Source organism: Chaetura pelagica, unplaced genomic scaffold, assembly GCF_000747805.2.
Source record: "Chaetura pelagica isolate M959 unplaced genomic scaffold, ChaPel_1.0 scaffold361, whole genome shotgun sequence".
NCBI classification, from domain to species: domain Eukaryota; kingdom Metazoa; phylum Chordata; class Aves; order Apodiformes; family Apodidae; genus Chaetura; species Chaetura pelagica.
The window spans coordinates 2,133-23,230 of NW_009952363.1; the positions used below are offsets into that span (position 1 = coordinate 2,133).

The 21,098-nt window shown below is 46.4% G+C and overlaps 1 protein-coding gene across 1 annotated transcript in view; it reads right to left on the reverse strand.

The window, feature by feature from the left end:
- Positions 1–897: 897 nt before the first annotated feature.
- Positions 898–21,098, reverse strand: part of LOC104397927 (collagen alpha-1(XXVII) chain-like) — a 33,859-nt gene continuing 13,658 nt past the window's right edge. The window contains exons 3-10 of the mRNA XM_010007945.1: positions 17,522–17,575; positions 14,558–14,611; positions 12,944–12,997; positions 8,094–8,138; positions 7,158–7,211; positions 4,581–4,625; positions 2,209–2,262; positions 898–999 (exon numbers count right to left, since the gene is read on the reverse strand). Coding sequence (XP_010006247.1) covers positions 913–999; positions 2,209–2,262; positions 4,581–4,625; positions 7,158–7,211; positions 8,094–8,138; positions 12,944–12,997; positions 14,558–14,611; positions 17,522–17,575 — 447 coding nt within the window. The 3' untranslated portion in view covers positions 898–912. The remainder of the gene's footprint in view (positions 1,000–2,208; positions 2,263–4,580; positions 4,626–7,157; positions 7,212–8,093; positions 8,139–12,943; positions 12,998–14,557; positions 14,612–17,521; positions 17,576–21,098) is intronic.

The window sequence follows — 21,098 nt, forward strand, 5'->3', positions numbered from 1 at the left end:
TGAGTGGACATTCTAGAAGGAGCCTGTGAGTGCAGTGTCAGGAGATGGAGAGAAATCCAGGGTAACATGAAGGACAAGGTGTAAAGGCAACGATACGCACCAGGTCACGGCTGTGCCTGATCTCTGCTGACTCCTGGAGCAAGAAACTTGACAGATTTTGGCAAACAAAGCACATAGAATTGCCTGGAAGAAGGCTGATGTGGGAAAGGCTTTTCTTTCTGTCCCTGCCCTGTTTCCTCTGCTCATTTCAGTACTTTTCCCACCTGCTTTTATTTTGCATTTTGCTACAGTCATCACAAATCGTTCCTCCTCTGCAGCTCTCACAATTCCCACCTTGCATTCAGCCCTGCCTGCAAACACCTCTTCCTCCTGGCCAAGCTCTCAAATCTACTTCATCTCCTTGCACCTCAAAAGTGTCTGAATCTAATCTGTTTTAACCCTGTACCAACACCAAAACCAGCAAGTTTTCTATTCCAAAGTGCATTCATGTGATACAAACCAGGGTGGGATGAGGGTTGAAGAGAAACCCAGCAAAAAGAGGCAAATGTGATGGGAGTGGTGGGAGCACAGAGCAATAGATGCAACAGAGTGAGCACAGACACTTGGGATGCTGCAATCATGGGGGCAATTTAAAAATTCATTCAGGGAAGAGGCTGGCCAGAGGGAGGACATTGCAGAAAAGAATCTGAGAAGTGCAAGATTAAAGGGAGCATGGAAAGAGTAAAAAAAAAGATAAAAAATGACTGTGAGGTGGGCAGAGAGTGAAAGAATGCAAGAGAACAATATTTGCATCTTCAGTTTTCTTCCTGCTTGAGAAAAGAGACATGGAAAGGTTTGTCTGAGCTCCCCTTTTAGTTCCCATCAAAAGATATGAAGGGACCCAGCCAAAAGCCAGATGTTTTGTTTCCACTTTCATTCAACAAGTTCTGCATAATGGATGAGGAAAAACTTTACCGGCCTACCCATCTTGCCCCTCTTCCCAGGAACTCCAGGGATCCCCTGCAAGGAAAACACACAGAGAAAAAAAAAATAATAGGTCTGGTTGAGCAAGCAAACAGCCAACCAACAATGCAAAACAAAACTAGGGGAGAAAGGAGAATGCAAAACAGGCTAATGACTGAGGCATTGTTCGGGAATCAAAATGTCAGTTACTTGCAGTCAGCTGGAGGAGAAGACAATTAACCTTCACCCACTAACTATGGCCCTCCCTGAGGACACACACAGGCAACATCCACACCCAGGGCAACAGGCTGAAGCTGTGCTTAGCAGGAGCAGTCATTAAGCTACTGGTCTGGAACAGAATGAAGGCCAAGGCACTCGCTGGAGAATTTCTATTTATGTTTCTTATTTAGTTATACAAGCATTAAATCAGCCACTCTAGAGTGCAGGGCAGTCCCCTCCCAGGCAGGCACACACACACGCTCAGTCCCACACACTCCTGGGGCCTCTCTGGTTTCTAGAACTGGCATTTGAGGCAGAAAAAGCTGGAATAAGAGTCTTCATCTTACAGTGACCTTCCTTAGGAGCTCTTGCAGTGGGAAGAAGGGGTCCTTGGATGGGAGAGATCAGGCAGATGGGGGAACATGGGGAGAAGAGCAAAAAAGCAGGGGAGCTGTAAAGCTCTGAACACATGGGTCTGGAGAAGGCATGATGAAAAGTATGGGGGGTAGGGAGGGCACATGGGAACAGCAGCCACAGCTGCCTGTCCACAGGTCCCAGCCTTGACTGCCCAACTCGATGCAACTGGATGGAAAGCCATTGTCAGCCCCTTCCAAGAGCCACCCTCCTTCCAGACACCTCCAGTTGGACACCCAAAATGCTGGGACACTGTAGCTGAAATGTCACTCCTGTGAGAGCAGGGTATTTCCATGTACATTTCCCCTCCTGCCCCATCCTACTAACATGAACTAGTAAGGGGGAGGAGGAAGGCAGGTTTTGAGTGAAGGAAAATATAGAGAAGCTCCTCTCTACTCAGCAATGAGCTCTGATGACCCTCTCTGAAGCCTTGGTTTTCCTGAGCTGGTGGTCAACACCACATGGGGAGGCAGGTCTTCGTGCAAGGGCAGGAACAGACTAAAAAAGGCATGGCTAAACATTAGGCATGCTTGCCTCTTTCCTCAGGAACAAGGGTCAGAGAAGGTTACCACAGGCCCTGAAAACTGTGGTAAAGCAACACAACAAGTTGGTTTTTTTTCACAAAATACTCACTCGTTCTCCATCAGCCCCTGGTAGCCCAAATAATCCTGGGAGTCCAATATAACCCTAAAGAAAAGAGGAAACAAGTAGTCAAATACCTTCCTCCATGAGCAGACAGTCAGTCTGTGTCTCCTGAGCAGCAGAACCTCCTCCAGCGCTGGTCAATGGAAGCCGTGATGAAATAAACCTTGAGGCAAGTGTATATGCCCATGGACTGCATGGTGCTGGCTTCCACGATGTAGTCCAAGGGCACATACCCTCACACCAGGGATCATGAGGACTCCAGGCAGGAAGAGGCCAGCAAGAAGAAACCTTACCTGGGCTGGCTCTGAGTGCACCTGGGGGAAATGGAGCTTAGTTCAACGTTAGCAAGAGTGATGGCAAAAGTAACCCACATGCCCACAGCTCCCTTCATCTCTCCAAGGACTCTTCCCCTGCCTCTCATGCTCATTCCCAATTGTGTTGTGAAAATGTCCTGTTGTACCAAGGCCTCTCTGCTTATGTCACACAGTGATCTCACACCGTGGCTCCTTCTCACACGATCACCACCTTCTCCTGGCCTGCAAGGCTGCTGAGAGAGGAGCAAACCAGCAACAGCTCTGCCAAGAGCCTTTCCCTGCAAACCCTGCTGCAGCACCAAGACCTTTTGTGAACACTTTGTCACCTCAAGCACCCAGAGCACTGCTGGGCAGGGAGAGGCTGAGGTGCCATCTCAGGCTCTATGGACCAGCGCAGGAGGCTCAGCTTGTCCAGAGGCACAGACCCTCTCACCAGCTCTAAGGCAGCCTCCTTTGCACCGCATTTCCCATAAAATCCCCTCCTTTCCTGCGTTGCACCTTCAAGTACAGGAGGTTTCCCTGCAGCCGTGGGGTCCTGCTGGTCAGGACACAAATGCCACACTTCCCTTCCCTTGCAACAATTGTAGCCTTGTGTTTAATCCTCTTTGCTCAGCAGTTAGTACAAAGTTACCTTGTGTGCGGGTCCTTTGCAAAGGACTAATTTGTGCCAAACACGCAGAACCAAGAGGAAGTGAATTTCAGCAGGGAGCCCCCTCGGTGGCACCTCCTCCTTGCACAAGCCAAGTGTTAACATGGATTTCCTCTCATCTTTCTTTCTCCATCATCACTAAATCTTTCTTTCCCCCACCAGTCCGTTGCTCCCTTTAGGTTGCATTTCCTTCAGGGATGATTCCCAGCTGGGAAATACAGCCACATGAAAATGATGCTGCCTGCCTTTGCGTCCTGAACCCCGGGACAAATGACTCAAACTCCTGAAATACTTCCTGCAGAAGGAAAAACCAGCAGAGGTGGAGGATGGAGAAGAATCCACAGCTGGCTGCCTCAATCCACCAAGTGCAGATATCTCACCTAGTGCCCGGTTCTGATGGCCTGCAGTTGAACTGAGAAATGGCTTTCTTGGGCAGCTGCAAATACCTCAGGCCTCAGCACTCAGGGGTGCAAAGAGGAAAATAATTTTCCAGTGTTAAATTCTGCACATCTCCCTCTTGATAGTTCCACCAGGCCCGGGTTAGGCCAGTGAAATTGATGCCTCAGGGAAAACTTTATCACTTGAAGAAGCAAAGTGATCAAGCTGTGCTATCTCAGACCCTCCTCTCTCCTGCAGGACACTGAACACACCATCTCAGGAACACAGCTACAGGCTCAGAGTTTGTTTATTCCTTCCAGTTTTCCTAGAGATGAAAGCCAGCTGCTTGAAATCACTGCACATAGAGAAAGTATCACATGTTAGAGGAAGGGGAGATTTTATTGGCTCAGGGTCTTGCTGTGACTTTATAATTGCAGGGTAAGAACAATATGTGATTAATGAGAACCTTAATTGGTAAAAAAAAAAGAAGAATAATAGTTTGCAGTGCAAATGAGCCCCTGGCAATTCGATTTGGTGAGCAAAACCTGGCAGGGCTGAGATACTCTTGTTTGTATTTGCACATGGCTTCAAGATGCTGGCTTGCTATTCTGCATAATGATATAAATCACTCCCAAACTCAGGAATGTACCCAAAAGAGCCCATGTTCAGCATGGCTGAAGGTGGCTCAACCACACTCCCTGAACCTAACAGGGCCTTTGGGAGATGGGCCTTGCAGGAAGTTCAGCCTTTGGTGGAAATCTGTGTGCTATTTATTCCTCTCCTGCAATGTGAGCTCTGAAGGGGTTGACTTTGTATCATCAGCACGAGGGGTGGACTTTGGTCTTGGAACATTCCATGTTTAATTCAAAAAAATTCAGTAGGATTTCAACAAACAAGTGAGGGCAGTTCAGACCCCTGAATCCAACTGACCAAAGGTGCTCGCGAGATCAAGCTCAAAGTTCCTTATAAGCCTTTGGTAAAAACAAGTAGAGGAAAAAGAGAAATGAAAGGCTGCTTACCCGACTGCCTTTTGGACCAGTTTCCCCTATGGGACCAGGTAAACCCTAGAACAGAAAGGGAAAAACAGAGACAAATGTGGGCAGGTTTTAACTTCCCCCCAACTCCCCCCGGCCCGGTCCTGCCCCCGGCGCTGAGGCCGAGGCCCATCAACCAAGGAGAAAAATGATACAAATCACAAATGTCCCATTGTTGGGGAGCTGGGACTCTGCAGAACCTGAGACTGCTGCTCGGAGGGAGCCTTCCCCAGGGCTGAGGGAGAGATTTCTGACCATAAAGACCAAAAAGGCTCCTGCAGCAGGGAGCGCAGAGGCCGCGGCACGTGGCGGGCAGTGATGCCCTCGTACCCCAGAGCTCTCCTCCTTTTCCTGCCTAGCTGACCACAGGAACAGCAAATGACAAAGCCATTTCCATACCTGTTTAGGCAACACACACTGAGAAAGTCCCTCAAATTTCTACATTCTAGAAAGCACACTGCAAAACCTCCATCCCTTTGCAGCATCAACAGCTGTGGAAAGAACTGACAATACATTCCCCACTCTACTGCTGTGTCTGTTGCTGCTCACTGCAAGTCCTGTGGAAAAAATCCAACCCTGCAAAAGCACATAATTGATTTTAATGGGGTTTGCTTTCTAGCAAGTTTGTGTCACCTCTTTTTGTCTTCTAGCAAGTAGGTTCCCCCTCCCTGGAGATGTTCAAGGGCAGGTTGGATGAGGCTTGTGCAGCCTGGTCTGGTGGGAGGTGTCCCTGCTCATGGCAGGGGAGGTTGGAACCTGAAGATCTTTTAAGTTTCCTTCAGCCTTAACCACTCTGCAATTCTATGATTCTATTAAGTTTCCAGATAATTTTTTTTTTTTCCCTAGTTCCAAATGTTGTTGGGCTTTTTTGGAAAAGGAAAGAAAAAAAAAAAAAGAAAAAAGAAAAAAAAAGAAGGCTTAGTCCATTTTTTAAAATTTTTATTTTGCTTTTTGGCTGGCAGCACTGCACACTCAGCCTGGGATCTGAAAGTCAGGTTGTGCTCTTTCCTGGCTTGTGCATCATTGCCAAAGATTTCAGCCATCGGGGTGAAGTTCACAATCCTGCCTGTGATGAGCAAATCCAAACAGAGCCAAGCTCTCTCTCCCAGAGCACTGCAGAGCCAGCACAGCTGACAGGAGTAACAAGTAGTAAAATCTCAGTAAAGTAAACAGCTCAGACTCTGGATAGACACAGCATTCAGATAGGAAAAAAGCTGCCTTAAAAAAAAAAAAAAAAAAAAAAAAAAAAAAAAAAGTCACTTTCTTGACCCAAAACACATTTTAAGAAAGCACTTTTGTTCTTCTTTGTCAAGTGCAAAGATTTCACCCCGCTTATCTGATGGCTGGAACATGCTGGGAACAGCACTCATTAACCTTGTAGGACCATCAGAGCTCCCACCACTCCCTGTGTGTCATACATTCCCATCTAGGAGATCCTATGGAATGCAAATCTCCAAAAGCCTTTCAAAGCCTGAATGGAGCATTTAGTCAGGTGCAGAAAACCCTCATCCAGTTCTACCACCTGCACTCTCTGGTGTGCATCTCTAGACTCCACCCACCATTTGTCAAGCAAGGTGTAACTCTAATTTTCACTGTAATCATACACTGGTGATAGTCTGAGGCAGGGGTTTGCAGCCTTGTTCTGCACAGCTAGTTCACATCTTGTCCAACAACCTGCACATCTGTGTAAAACCTCACATATGAACTCCTGAGAGGCTGCTTAGGATTTTGACATCAGCCTGGCTGCTTAGCTATAGACTTTTGTGGCAGAATCCAACATGAATGTGTCCATTTGAGAAAACCATGACAAACTCATTCACTGTGAAATGTTACAGGGCCAGGTCTTCTGTCCTTGAACAGATTCCATTTAGAGTCCTACAAATTCTTCCTCTTAGCTTTCTTCTTACTACTCAACATCTTATATCAGTAAGAGAACAGTGTCCAATCTTAATCCATTTTCCTTTGCACACTCCTCCATTCCTGGAGTTGACTTTGTGCAATTTCTTCAGAATGAGAACAAAGACTTGATTTTCTTTCATAATACATTTTTTCCCCCCCTAGTTGCAAATATGATTTATATATAGTTATGGTCCATGTAGAATTGTTTATGTATATATATGATTTTGTCAGTGAATTTTACTAGTGAGAGTTCCTCTAAATCCTCTCTTTTGACAGTGTCCTGCCTCCTGTTTCTAACCATTTTAGATATAAAATGTGCCTAAAAAATGAAGGGTTAGCAACTTGCAGGTTTATCTCTCTGCACTGCTCTTCCCCTCTCTCTCTTTTGTTGTTGTACTGAAGTAAATACTTGTCAGACTTTGCTGTAGAAATTGATATTTTAGCCATCACAGGCACAAAATACAAGTTTCTAACAACCTTAGTGTTGCCCAGAGTTAAAAGGATGTGTCATTGATACAGCATCTTGGGAAGAGGGAAATTATTCAGACACATTCTAGAGGTCTGCACTGCTTTTAGTGGGACACGTCTTTAGCAGGGCATGTGTTTAGCTACCTGCACACCCAAATCCCTAGTCTGTGCACAGCACGATGAGATTTACTGCACCTGCCTGCCAGGATAACCTTTGGCACCAGGACTTCCAGCTGGTCCTCGTTCACCCTTTGGAAAGAAGAAAGAAAAGGCACAGGGGGTGAGTGTCACACTTGGGAAGCCTTTTCAGCTGCTTCATTCTTTGAGCTGGGGGGAAAGGAAGGTGGATTAACCCGATACAAATGTAGAGAGGAAGAAAATATTAAGGGTAGACAGTGAAATAAAGTAACAAAGGGAAAACATTGAAGCCAAGTCAATAGGATCTGGGCATTAAGTGTTGCCATTTCTCCTTCTCTCTCCATCTGCAGGGAAAGCAGCAGATAGTTTGAAACAAGGAGGCTTAGAGAAGGTGTAAGACTGCGTCTATATCTGGCATATGGAACTGTTTTACTGGCTGGGAAGCACTGCCAAAATTCTTCAAAACTAAATGGATTCATGTATAATATCCTTTAACATCATTGCTAACAGGGCCTGCTATTCATTGCCTTTTTTTTTTTTTTCTCCCCTGAAATGCAAACATCAGACTTAACCAAATAAAGAGGGGGGGGGGGAAGGGGAGAAGGAGAATAGGCTTTGGGAGGGGAATGATATGTTAGTACTGCATAAGATGTGGTTAGTAAACTGCAGGTGAAAAGAATGCAAAAGGGAAAATAAAGGGGGAGTAAGGTAAGTTGTTTTTTTTTCCACTCTGTAAATGTAACATGGTTGATCAACAAAAATTAGAAATGAACTTTAGAAAGCCCAAGGCAGCCTCCTCCCAGAAACCTGCTGCTGCTGGGTCAGTGTATGTGCCCAGCTCCAGCAGGACAGGAGCTCACAGCACATCCCAGGCTGCCCCTGGCAGGACCTGGCTGTGCACACTGAGCAGGTTGTGCAGGAGCCAAAGCAGCCTCAGAGAAAGCAAATCCATCCCTCCTTAGAGGTTCCATGTTGGAAACTCGGAAGACTCACCTGGTCTCCAGGATGACCTGGTGGTCCAGGGTAGCCTTTATACCCCTGTTGAAATAGGAAGAAAGAGATTAATAATAATAATAAAAATAATACTTTTTTTAAAATATAATTTTGATTTGAATATCTCTTTGCAGATGGGAGTCCAATTCTGAGGAGAATCAGGTTTTTAGGTCTGGGATAGCACTAAACACAAAGATTTAAGGTGCTGCTCTGTCCTTGCATCACCCAAACCCTGCTGATGTCCCCAGGCTGCTACAACACTGTGCAGAAGGAGCAGCCTGTGCCCTCTGGGGTCTGGCCTGATGGTTCCTTGAGAAGGATTTGCTCTGTGAACAGACTTAGAGTTCAATCTACTCTCAGATCTGTCTATTTGTAATCTACACCTTCAGCAAAACTCTCCTTAATCCTTAGGAAACCACAGGCTTGTGAGGTCAAATGTTGGCTTTGGGCAAATTTGGGGACTGCAACATGGGTCACATTTCAATTTCAGGCTTGAAATGCCAGAGGAATCACCAAAATAACCATCTACTGTCATGGGAATCTGCCATTTTGTGTCTAGCATGACTTTAGCTTCTAGCTTTTCTAATCTAATTACTACAAGGTAAGAAAAGATTCAGAGTCCTTCACTAAACCAGTGAGAAGTCTTTTAACCTGTGCTCTTCTAAATTCATCAGAGTGAGTTTCTTAATCCAGCTTGCTAGCTAACGAGTGTTGCAGGCTTCAAATAACTCCCACAGGTCTTTTATAAACCTGCTTCAATTTTTCAGGCTTTTTGTTTGTTGGTTTGGTTTTGGGTTGTTTGTTTTTTTTTGTGTTGGTTTTTGTTGTTGTTGTGGTGGTGGTGGTTTTTTTTGAGGTGCAGACACTGGAGCAGGACAAAGGCAGCCTGTTCAACTGCAGACTGATCAGTGTGTGTGTGTGTGTTAAGAGTTTGCTTTCTCCAGGATTTACCTGGAGCTCTCTTCAAACACTGAGTAAATCGTGCAAGTGGCAGGCACTTCAGAATTTCCCCCCCCCCCCCCCCCTTTCTTTTATTATTTTGCTTCAGCTATTTAAAACAAACTCATTTCTATCAAGTGGATTCAGAGCAGATTAGAAGATTAAATTCAGTTACAGAGATGACTGTTTAGCTGAGCCACCAGCAAGACTTAAAAAAAAAAAAAAAGAAAAAAAAAAAGGCAGAAAACGTAACTGGAAACAAATGGAGTAGAGAAAATAAAGAAGAAACCATCCTTGCACAAATACTACAGAAATAACTAAATGCTTTCAGGGTGAGATACAATTGCAAATTGTAGCTCAGTCTCTGAGAGTCACCTCGTCCCCAGCCAGGGCTCCTGGCTGGCTCTGCTTGTCTGTGAAACCCAGGGAGCAGCAGCCCCTGCTCTGGAAGCCAGAACCCAGCCCTGGGTTGGCTGAGAACTTGGCCCTTTGCAGAGGAGCCCAGACCTGCTCCCAGCTCCACACCTCTGCTTAGTGGTTGTTTTCTTCTTCCCAGGGGCTATCCTAGACCTGCAGCCTCAGCCTTGGCTGGCAGGGGGATGCAATGCTCTCAGCCACCCTGGCTACCACCCACTGCCCTTTGCATTTCTTCTTGCTCATTATTTCAGACATTTTGACCTGGAAAAATGTTGGTTCCCTTTTCACTGATCCTTTCCTGCTTGACCTTGCTGATGTTTCTCAGCCTGTTCTCTTGACTGAGCTGTAACCCCTGAGAAGGTGGTGGGTGACCTGAAAGACCATTTAGCTGCCTCCTGGCCCTTATCTCAACCACATAGAAGGTACTTTTCTAAACTCTGCTGGGGCAGTTCAGCCAGTGGCTCTTAACTGGAACTGCCTCAGCAGCTCTTGGAGCAGGACCAGCAGCTGGGGCCTCCCTGCCTCTCTCCAGGAATCTGCTCCATGAGATCCTTTCCCTGGCTCCTAGACAGAGGCTCAGAGTCAGCAGAAAGGAGGAGGATGCTCCACTCTGGCTGGATGTCTGACCTGAAGGTGAAAGTGTTTTGTAAAGATCCAGACACACCCAGGTCTGGAAGGCCCTGTGCTGGTATCACCCGTCCCTGGAGCTCAGACCAGCAGGGTGTTGTGCAGACAGAGACCATCTGTTCTGCCCCCTCCTCACCTCTTCCAGAGAGAGCTGCCAACTGAAACAGCCCTGGGTTCAGCATCTCCAGACATGCCCTGGGATTTAACATGGAGTCCATGGAGTTTCTTCCTCAGGTCTCTGCACAACCACAGCCTGGAGCAGGAACTACCTTTGTCTCCAGACAGCTGGAACACCTACTTCCCTGGATACACACACTCAGAGAGATTTTGCTCCCTCCACTGATGAAGAGGTGCCTAGCTTGGCTGCTCCAAATCATTCTGCTCTGACTGCCTCCTGCAGCATTGCCAGCCTGATGTCCACCCAGAGCAGGTGGTATCTCCTTGAGGTGCTCAAAGCACATCCTGAGCTAAAACCTGTACCAAGTGCTGTGTTGTTATCCCTATAATGGTAAGTGAACAGCACTTAAACACATAGACACTCTACTACTGTTGAATGCTATTAAATATCCTCCTCACTACATACAATGACTACACTCTACTACTGTTGAATCCTATTAAATATCCTCCTCACTACATACAATGAGCTCTGGGAAGCTCCCAGGATGTGTTTTTTAAGGTATCCTGCAGTTATTTCTGTCTCAGGTTAATTATAGTGAGGAAAAACCAGAAAGGCTTGTGTATGCTAAAGTCAGCTGCAATGTGGAAGTATTTACCTGCTAAAATCCTCTTCAAATAGCACTAAAATGACAGGGCAGAGGGTATGAAAACAACTGCTTTTGCTCTTTTATCCAAATGCTTCCTGACGATTACAGGGTGCTCAACACAAAGGCCTGTGATTTAGAAAGGAAATTGCACTCCAGAGAAGGATTTACTCATCTGTGATGGTATTTATAATTCACGCTCTCCTGGCTAAAAAGGATCATCCTGCACTTTGATAGGAAATGCAAAGAGGCCAGTGAAGGAGATTTGTGTGACAGGATGTGTTTGGGGGCACTGACCAATTCCCAACTCTGTCTCTGCTCTCTGAGTGACTCTAACCAAGCTTTTCCCCCCCTCACTGCTGCTGTCTTCTCCACTCTGGCACTTTCCTACAACCGTTTTCTCCTGCACAGCAGCTGAGGCTGGGAGCAGGGATGCAGTGCCCTGCTGAGCTGGAACTGCAGAGCCTGCAGCCCCCAGACCAAAGCCCAAGCCCACAGACACCTCCCAGGCTGCAGAGGGACTGGTGGGGCAGCCAGGTCCTGCCTCTGCTCCCCAGCAAAAGCCACATTTGCCCTGGTTGGAGAGGATGAGAATCACACCCACCCACTAGGCAGCTTCATCCCCTCTTAGATGAACGTGGGCAAAGTGACTTTGGGGTGCTCTGAGCTCAGACTCCCCAGCCCTACGACGAGCGGGGGCTGCACCACCCAGACCCAGTTGCTGCCCAGTTGTGGCTCCAGCTCAGGCTGCTGAGCCAGTTGTTTCACTGAGGGGGAAATTTTCTTTCCCTCGGTGAAATATTTTGCCTGTTTGAAAGCTCCTACATGGCATTTTCAGGCCAAAGCCCTGAGAGCTCTTTCCACAGCCCCTCCATGCAGGGAGCTGGAGGGATGTCCATTTCCAAGGCGTTGCTGTTTTCTGGTAGCCAAGATGTGTTGCCTGTCCTCAGCCAAACACCAGCATGTTTTCCCTGGGAGAAAGCCAGCAGGGAATCCAGATAAAAAAAGATTTTTTTCCAAACATTTCTCCAACAGCTGTAAGTTTTTTTCTTCATGCAGGATGCTAATAAGAGCCAGGTTATGCCAAAACCACTGCCAGACTAGTGCTACTGGGAGGTTGTTGGGTTGTTGGTTTTTTTTTAAGCTGCACCAAAGGAAAAATTTCAGCATCCAACTTGCTCATTACTTTAAGAAACAGAAGCATACCCCTGCCTTTGCCCTGTCCTGGGGGAGCTGAAATCAGATGTGAAGGCCATGTGCTGGATGCAGGAATGTTTGTTCAGTCTTCTGTTCCTTCTCCACTTTTTCCACTACGAGTCCTTGCACTCCTGACATTGCATTTTGCTGATCGTAACCACAAGGTTCTGTTTTATGAGCTGTTATACCAGGAAAGTTGTATTCTTTGCACCCTATTTGTTAGAACTTGTTTGTGACAGCAAAAGATCAGTAATTAATCACTGCTCCTGGTCCACACAGCACCTCAAGTATGACCAGCCCTGGGAGAAGAAAAATGAACCCAAGCCCTACTCTTGGCAAATTGGTTCCAATATAAAGCATACAAGCAAACAATCATGGGGAGGGAGGGTTTCTTTCTGCCTCCTCCACACTTTCTTTCTCTCCCCAGAGTCTTAAAGCATAGCTGAGTAGGTGTTTGTGTGCAGCTAATTGGCCTGAGGACCAGTAGATCTTCAATGGCCCATTGACTGATGAAGTGATTGAAACAAGATGCTAATTTTAACTGCTCCCCTTTGCTGTGTCAGAGCAGTCACTGCTGCTGAGCCCAGCTATCAAACAGCTCCCTGCAGCAGGGTCCAGCTTCCAAAGAATGAAACCAACATGCCAACACAGCCTGGAACTGGAAGGTCAACTGAAGCATCCTTGATATACGAAGGATGTGAGCTCTGGGCATGGGTTGCTAAGGAATCCCTGTGCAGACTTGCCCACAGGAATGCAAGCACACACTGCTGCAATGTAAGGCAGGGGTGGATCTTGTGCTCTGTTCCTATGTATCCTGGGTACGAGGAATTCATTACATTATTTTAAAATTAAAAGGGGGGAAAAAAAAAAAGGAGTAATCTAATTCACCAGACAAGAACATGCTCCTACCTTTCTACCAGGAGGTCCAGAGAACCCAGTCAAACCAGGTAAGCCCACGTCTCCCTGCAGGAATCAGGAAAGCTGAATTAATTTCCAGCAATGTTTTCCCTGTGCCTAGTGGACTGTTACTGAAGCTATTTTGCTGACAGTAGCCCCCAACTATTGGTATTTCTGCTTCTCATTGCAACTCTCCAAAAACTGACTGGATGAGAAGTGCAGATTTAGACATCATCTCTATTAACTGGCTCATATAAATTATAAACCCAGTTAATCAATGGCAGCTGCTGCTGGAGTCCAGCTTTTTGCCAGCAGAATGAATGCTTTTTTTTAGAGTGATCTCATTCAGTTATGCATTTCATTTGCCTTTTGATAGGCATCTGATTCATCCTGGAAAGAAAATTTCAGTTTTCATTTGCAACAAGAACAACAGGTACCTCCTGCCAAACCCAGCAATTGTGCTCCCACTCTGCTACTGCACTGGCTCAGCCCACAGCTCCAGTTCAGATGGTACTGATGGTAGAATTATTTTACCTGGTGCATGACATGGGTTGAAACTTCACAGGATGCTGCTGGTGGGTTTTTTTCAGTGGCTTGTACTTTTGAAAAGGGAATTCATCCCATCCCAGCTGGCATACCCAAGTCATCATAGGAATGGAAAAGCACACTGCTGTGAGACCTCTCTGACACCCAATCCATTTGTACAAGCCCATTTTGGCCTTCTCTGATCAGGATCAAAACCCCCTTTTGAGTCCTTAACACTGAGCTGAGCCTGCTTCCTGAAAAAGCATTGGGAGTATCTAGCTTGAAAATTAGGCATCACTCCAGACTCCTGCTGGAAACTCCTTGTTTCTATTACTGCTAACAGGAATAAAGCCTTGTTAACATGAGCTAAAAGTGATCTGGATCTCTCCCTTTCTTACACTGAGCCTGCTTGCAAGAAAATGGTTCCAGACTCTGGGGTGAATGGTTTCCATGTGATGCCATTCTGATCTAGTGCACCAGAAATTTCAAAAGGCATCTCGCGCTGTTAAGCTAAAAGCATCATTTCAGACTTTGCCTTCTCACTGTTGCCAAGAGTCACCCTCCATCTTGCATTTGTGTGGCTTGCTGGGCTTGGTGGAGGCATCTGGTCTCAAATGAATGGTCTAAGTTTTTCGTGACTGATGCTTTCTATTAGCTGTGCATTTATAGTTATGGTGAAAGGAAGAGGACCAGGCGTCTTGCCCTGGACATGAGTTATGAAGTATTGTGCAGGCACAGCTGAAAGAATTAATTGAGGTAGAAGTTGTGGAGCCCTGATTGCTTTACTATTCATTTCTAGACTTCTGTGAGGCCTTGTTGCCTCAGTAAAAATCGTTCAGCTGTGAAACAGCAAAAATAGGAGCTGTAATTTCTGGAAAAGAATGAGCAGAACTCTGAGTCTTAACAGTTGCTAAATCCAGAAACCAGTTACACTTCCCAGTTGTGTTGATTTGAGAAGCCTTTGGTGGAAAGGCCTCAGTCCCAAGTCTAGTGAGTAGCTGTGGTGCTTGGGGCTGCAGCAGGGACTCCCTGCATGTGTCTGCACAGGGTTCAAGCACACTGGGGTTTCCTGGTGCCTGTGCACTCTGGGCAACCTCTTACCTTCTGGCCATTGCGAGCTTTTCCAGGCGACAGCCCAGGATCACCTTTCTGACCCTGAAACAAAACACTGAAATTAATGACATACTCCAAGGACCCAGCCCACAGATGTGGTTCAGCTTGCACCAAACTTCCAAATTAGAAAAGCATTTTGTTTTATCTCCATCTTGCCCCAACATCTCAAACGTGTGAAGTCCCTGGGTTTAGCTGTCTTGCTGGGGCTGGTTTTGGGGAGTGATTGCTGCTGTTAAAGCATTGAGTTTGAAATAGTATTTGACAGTATTAAATTGACTAAAGAAAGGACAACTGGAAGAAGGCAATGTCAGGACTTTTGATACTTATTAGACTAGACAGCTGTGATTTCTTCCTTGTCTACAGCTACCATCACAAAAATAATTACCAAGCCTATTACCGTAGCTAAACCATCCTTCTTAACAACTTGCTAGTTGCTCTTGCTTTTTTAACTGTGGGGAACTGATGAAACTGCAGAGAAAGTTACACTAATTAGACACTACCAGCAGCCAGAGCAATTGTGAGGCTTCCAGGCTGGCAGGGGAGAGAGGCACACTGGGTCTTAAGTGGCAGTATTCTTTATTTTCCTCTTTAACAACCATGACAAGAAAAATTACAATTTAAGACTGTGATCTTCTGACGAGCACAGGCTGGGATTTCAGCAGCATTTGTTCATTTAATTCCAGTAGATACCTTTGAAAATCCTAGCTTAGATTCCTAAAAGGTGGAGAGGAGATGTGTGCACCTAACACGGTAGGAGGTAGAAATGGGAAAAAACTAGGAGAGATTTGAAGTGTGTCACATTCTTTTGGCAGGGAAGAGGAAAGGCTGAGCACACAGAGCAGCTCAGGTCTGTATAGTATCTCTGCAGGTAGGACACAGGTATCCCAGTGTCAGGCACTGGCCACTAACACCCCTGGGATCATAAAGAAGTCACAACCTCTGTGTGCTACATCAGCAGCTCAAGATTCAAAACCAGCCACCAAGCACAGGACAGTTGTGAGGATTAATTAGTGCTTGCCAAATGAAGTGCTTGGAGGGAAGGTGAGACCCTACAAAAGAGTGATAATAGCAGCACAAAAGTCTAGTCCCAGCCAGCTGAGCAGCTTTCCATGCAGCCTCACTGCAGCTCCACTCAACATGCACTTCCCACCTCGCACAGAATGTAGATCTCCCTTCTCCACCACCCATCACAAGCTGCAGGGTTCAGGGAGTGAGATTACTGGGCTGTGGACTGTAGGGAGCACTGCTGATTCAATCAGCTGCATCTCTGCAAGTTCTGAATGAAGGCTGCCTGGTTTCCAAACAGTAAATGAAGTCATGCAGATAATCTTGCTTTGCATGCAGCTGTTATCAGGGCAATTCTTCCACTCTTTGAGCTTCAGAGCAGTCAATGGTGCTACAACTGCTTGGAACAGATCAGAGCAGCCCTCATGGTAGCAGGGTATTAATTTCTACTCTGCAAAATTAATTTACTGCAGCAGGTAGAGCCCTCTGCTCTTCCTACCTCCTGCCATCTGCTCAGTGCAATAATGACTTAGAGGAGTACAAGCCTCTTACAATTTGTTTTGGGTTTTTTTGTTTGTTTGGTTTGGGTTTGGCTTTTTGTTTGTTTGGGTTTGTTTTTGTTTGTTTGTTTTTTAAAGAAGAGTCTTATAGCATAGAAATGCAGTTTGACTCTACAGATTGGATGAGGCTAAATTTGCAGGACTGGAAGATAAATAAAAGAACTTTGATTGGACTTCTCAAACTCACCAAGTGTCTCTGGAGGCATCGATGGAGGATAAATGCAGAAAACTAAGATGCAGATCTTTTACAGCCTCACTTTTCGGGCCATGTAACTACACTTCAGAATGCAAACCAGCTGCTGCTCACCAGCATGGCTCCAGTGCCTAATTTTTAATCAGGGAGAGGCAACATGCCAAGTTTCCACAATCTTTCTCCCAGAGCATCGATAGTGTTCAGAACATCTCTGCCTACTGATGAGATCATGAAAAGGAAGGGCTCTGGCTTGGAACTTTCTCTAGGTTTGGCTGACACATCCTACAGCTTCCTTGGTAGGGAAAACCTCTCTCAAGCATTGCCTGTCAAAACTCAGCTATTCTTCAGTCCCAGGTAGGTGTTATAAACCTAAATCTATTTCCATGTAAACAACGACACCGAAACAATCCAGAGCAGTTTCCCAGGAACATCCCAGACTTCAAAGCCTTGGGCACAGGTACAAGCTGGGAATGAAAACATCTTTCTGAAACATCTTCAGCATCTGTGCTGAAGTCTCAGGCAAAAGGAGGAGGGCCAGCTGGGGGGGTTTCTCCAACTTGGCAGAGCTCCAGCTCCCACCCAGCTGCAGCTCCCTGGGGATCATCTGGGTACGGGAGGAAAGGACAAAACGTGGGGCTCCTGACACTCAGGAGCTGCCTGTGGGATCTCATGGGAGAGGGAAGGATGTGTAGAAGGAAGCAAAGGGATCAGTGTGGGAGGACTGAGGGAGGGAGGTCAGGGTTCCCAGAAGCACTGGGTAGGGAAGGAGACACAAGGAATGAAATTTGGGTGCTGCCAGTCCCCCCACCTCCCACCTGCACCCAAAGCTGGATGAGTGGGCTGCAAAGTGCAGAGAAATTAAAAAGGAAAGAAACCTGGACACTGGGGGGGCTCTGGGGAGAGGGGAATCCACTGTCCTCATCTCAACAGAGCAGTTTGCTCCCTGGCACAGGCACGGCTTAAGCAGCGTGCTAATTAGGCAATCTTTGAAATTAGCAAGAACCAAGAGCCGAAACACACGTCAGGGTCTGTCACAAGCACAGGAGAAGGTTTGGTTGTGCTTCCTGGGCAGAGGGCTGGGGAGAAACTGCTTCAACTACTTGTCATTTTGCACAGAGCAGGATGAAGTCAGCACTTCCCTCCTGTGCTGTCCCCTGCAGCAGGAAGGCAGGAGCAACCCCAGCTCATACTTACTTTCATGCCTGGGGGGCCAGGTGAGCCAGGGTTTCCGTGGGGACCTGGGGGACCCTAAAAAAACACAAGAAACAAAGAGTCAGAAGAAGTCAGCAGTGGTTGGACTCGATGATCTTAAAGGTCTTTTCCAACCATCATGATAGTGTCAGCAGGCATCTGCGTTGCTCCTGGGAGGAGCAGAAGGTCTCAGGCTGTGCTGTGGCCAGAGCTGGTGGGAGAGGCCTTCAGTGGGACCCTTGGTGATGCCTTCAGAGCACTGAATGTGCTGCTGGTTCCCACCTGCCTTCACAGAAGGTGTCGTGTGTCTGTCACCACAAGGTGAGTCGTGACAAGATGATTTGGTGACACCAAATATTCCACAACCTGGAACAGAAGCTGTTTTGGGGTCAGGGCAGCCCAAGTCCTGCAGGGAGCCCCAGCAGAGAGAGCTGGAGTTGGGCAGAGAGGAGCAGGTGTATGGAAGGGTGTTAAGGATTTTGGCCAAAATGGAAGAGAAATCAACTAATTGCTAAAGGGAAATTTAAATTGTTGGGCTATTTGAGATGAACTCATTTCCCCAGGAACCAGATTTTTGCCTTTAGAGGTCAGAAAGAGAATGGATGGCTGGATGGCAAGGCAAGGGGAGCAGAGGTAAGTCCCTGCTCAAACCAGCTATAAATCTCTATTTTTGCACATGTCTCACAAGCCAATGACACTGCCAGAATTTCTACCTCAGATCACATCCAGCAGTATCTCTTTGTGCATCATGTTTTAAACCACCCTGCATATTTTCCAAAGACTATTTAAGGAGTTATCTGGAAGAAGCAGCTAAGAATAGTTTGTCCTAGGACTGTATACAGCACAGAAGATCTGTTAACCTTTCAGGCAGAAGTAATAACTATTCTAAGTCCTCTTGAACACGTTCCTGGGAGATGAAACAACCTGAAGATTCAATTCCAAAGGCTCCTGTCCTGCCAAGACTGTGTGGGAGCTTTACATCATCATGAGGAGCACTTTAACATACCCTCTGGTTAGGAGGAGCACAGGCTGGGGGGTAAAAAGCCACTCAGACACTTTCTCAGCAAGCTGCAGTGCTGCCCACAGGCTCTTCATGTGGGGCCAAAACCTTCAGGGTCTGATTTCCAAAGAAAATCACAATCACTGCTGTAAAACAAGTGACTGTCACCCAAGTTCAGTGCCCTTACTCTCTTTTGACAGGATGTCAGTGGGCTCTGATGTCTCTTCAGTTTTATTTTTACTACACTCTAAAAGAAAATAATGGCTTTTTAATTTTTAAAGTAATTTTTATGTAGCCATTGTATCTTGTGGTGCAGGCAGTTGTTGAGTGCTCAGTGCTGTTCCACAGCACACACTGCTCTGCTGTGAGAGGCTCTTCAATTAAAAGGCTGAGGCTGAACTTTTCAAATGACTTTTTAAAAATCCAGAAAAATTTAACGTCCCATTCTTAAATTCCTTCCAAATTTTCAGCCTGAAATTCTCCTATAGTTTAGCCTGGCTGTGAATTTCCACTGAAAGTGAAACAACTTTAATTCCAATGGAGCAGTTTGAGTTTCCAAGTGTCATTTGAAAACCCATTTAGCTGCTGTAACCAGAGTAACTGGTGACTGAGTAGCCTTCAATAAATTCATCTTCCCAGCAAACTGTGGCAGCATCAGCTCACCCCATTGGGTGGGACACTGAAACAGGGACTTCACGTGCTGCTTCATGGACTTAAGTCTGTGGCAGCAAAAGTGTTTCAACCCAAGTCTTTCAAGTCTCAAAGATGCATGAAAATTAAGTGACAGAAACCAGAACAGCAAAGTCTCTATAAGAGATGAGTTCCTAAAAAGCTCTCACACGTATGCAATAATCTAGGTAGGGTTCATAAATCCAGACTGCTGCTGGTTTTGAGGGGGGAATTCAGCTGTTAATCAGCTTTGGAGGCAGGCAGCTTGGCTCACAGCCCATCTTGGTGCTGGTGGTTGAAACCCTGCCCAACCATTGCCTGGGACAGCCTTAAAACCCTGTCAGACTGGAGGAAACTGCACAGTTTGGTGAGACACTTTGTTGAAAGGGATCGTTTCCAGGAGGAAACCTGGAACGTAAGAAGCTCCTGGATAAGAAAACTGATCACACCTCCAGCAAAATCTGGTGCAGGTTCTTCCAGAGCTAAACCAAAGCACAGCAACACAATCCTAAAAGGCCTTAACCAAAAGGAGGGAAGAAGGGAGAAAGAATCTAGCCCCACTATCCAGTGACAAAACAGGATTATGAAAAGCACAGGCTCTTGACATAACATGGAGACTTTACCACTGAATTCAATGAGACTCACAGCATGTAATGCAGGCAAAGGGAGGTCAGAAACCCATCCTGTTCCCAAAGACCAAAGTGGTCTTATCCTAGTGAGAACTGGCCACATCCTGCTGATGAAGTGACAGTGGGAAGTCTGGTCTGACACACAGGAAACTGCTGTAACCAAGTCTGGGGCTTGTGCTAGAGGCACTAAACTGCTCTCCTAACTGTGGAGAGAAAAGGATGTAGTCTGGCAGTAGTCCTAAAAATGGTAAAAAATAACTGATCTTGATGTGTTCCAACATGGTTAGTCCTGAATCTGTGATTACACCCACATTCTTGGCAGAGGAGGAAGGTGGTACAGGTAGATGGGTTGAGTAACAGAAGGTGCAGGACAGCATCTGCCTCAGGAGCTGCTTGCAGCACAAAATCTGAGCAGGCAGGCCTTGCAAACTCATCCCTGCACCAGCCTGCAGGCCCCAGGAACACTCATCATGCCCCCAGGCTCCCCACCCTTGGATTCCAATATTCATTCCCCTTCTACTGCACCAGCAGAATGATCCATCTCCAAGTAGTTCTCCCAGAAGAACCCCTCTTCCCATGGAAAACCAGTTCAGGAGTTAATTGCTTTGTAGTCCTACAGTTAACTGTTGTCTTTTGCCCGTGCTATCCTGGATTTAATTCAACTTCCCACTCACATCTAGAAGTCAGTATCCTAAAGATTTTGATTTCTGAGACATGAGTTTTGCTCCTCTTTCCTGCACACAGAATGAGATGATGCTGAGACCACTGAACAAAAAAAAATAATCATATACACATGTTACTATTTCCATGTGTGCCTGTTTGCCCACCCACTTTGGCTCCCTTATAACTGCTGGAAAACCCAACCTAGGAGCAAGCAAACCTGCATCTGACTCCTTCCCAGCCTCACACCAGAAATTCCATGGGGAATTTTACCATGGGGCAGCAGTAGCCCAAGGCTCAGTGGCACGGGGACCACAACAATCCCTGAATGTGTTCTCCAAATGAAAGGGGGGGTTTCCTAGAGGTGACAGGCTTGTCATGTCCCTGGAATGACTCTTACGTGAGAGATGCTGCTTGAGAAGCAAACTGTTCCATCTCGGTGACACGCCTGGAGATGGGACCCTGCTCACAGAAGGGCTTTTATGTGCCCTGCTCCACAGTCCACAGCAAGTAACAAAAGTGTAACTGTGCACAGCCCCCCCACACCCCTCCAACATTCACAAGGAGGGGGGAAAAAAATCCTCCAAACTCCTGCTAAATGCTAGAAAGCTTCAGTCAGAGC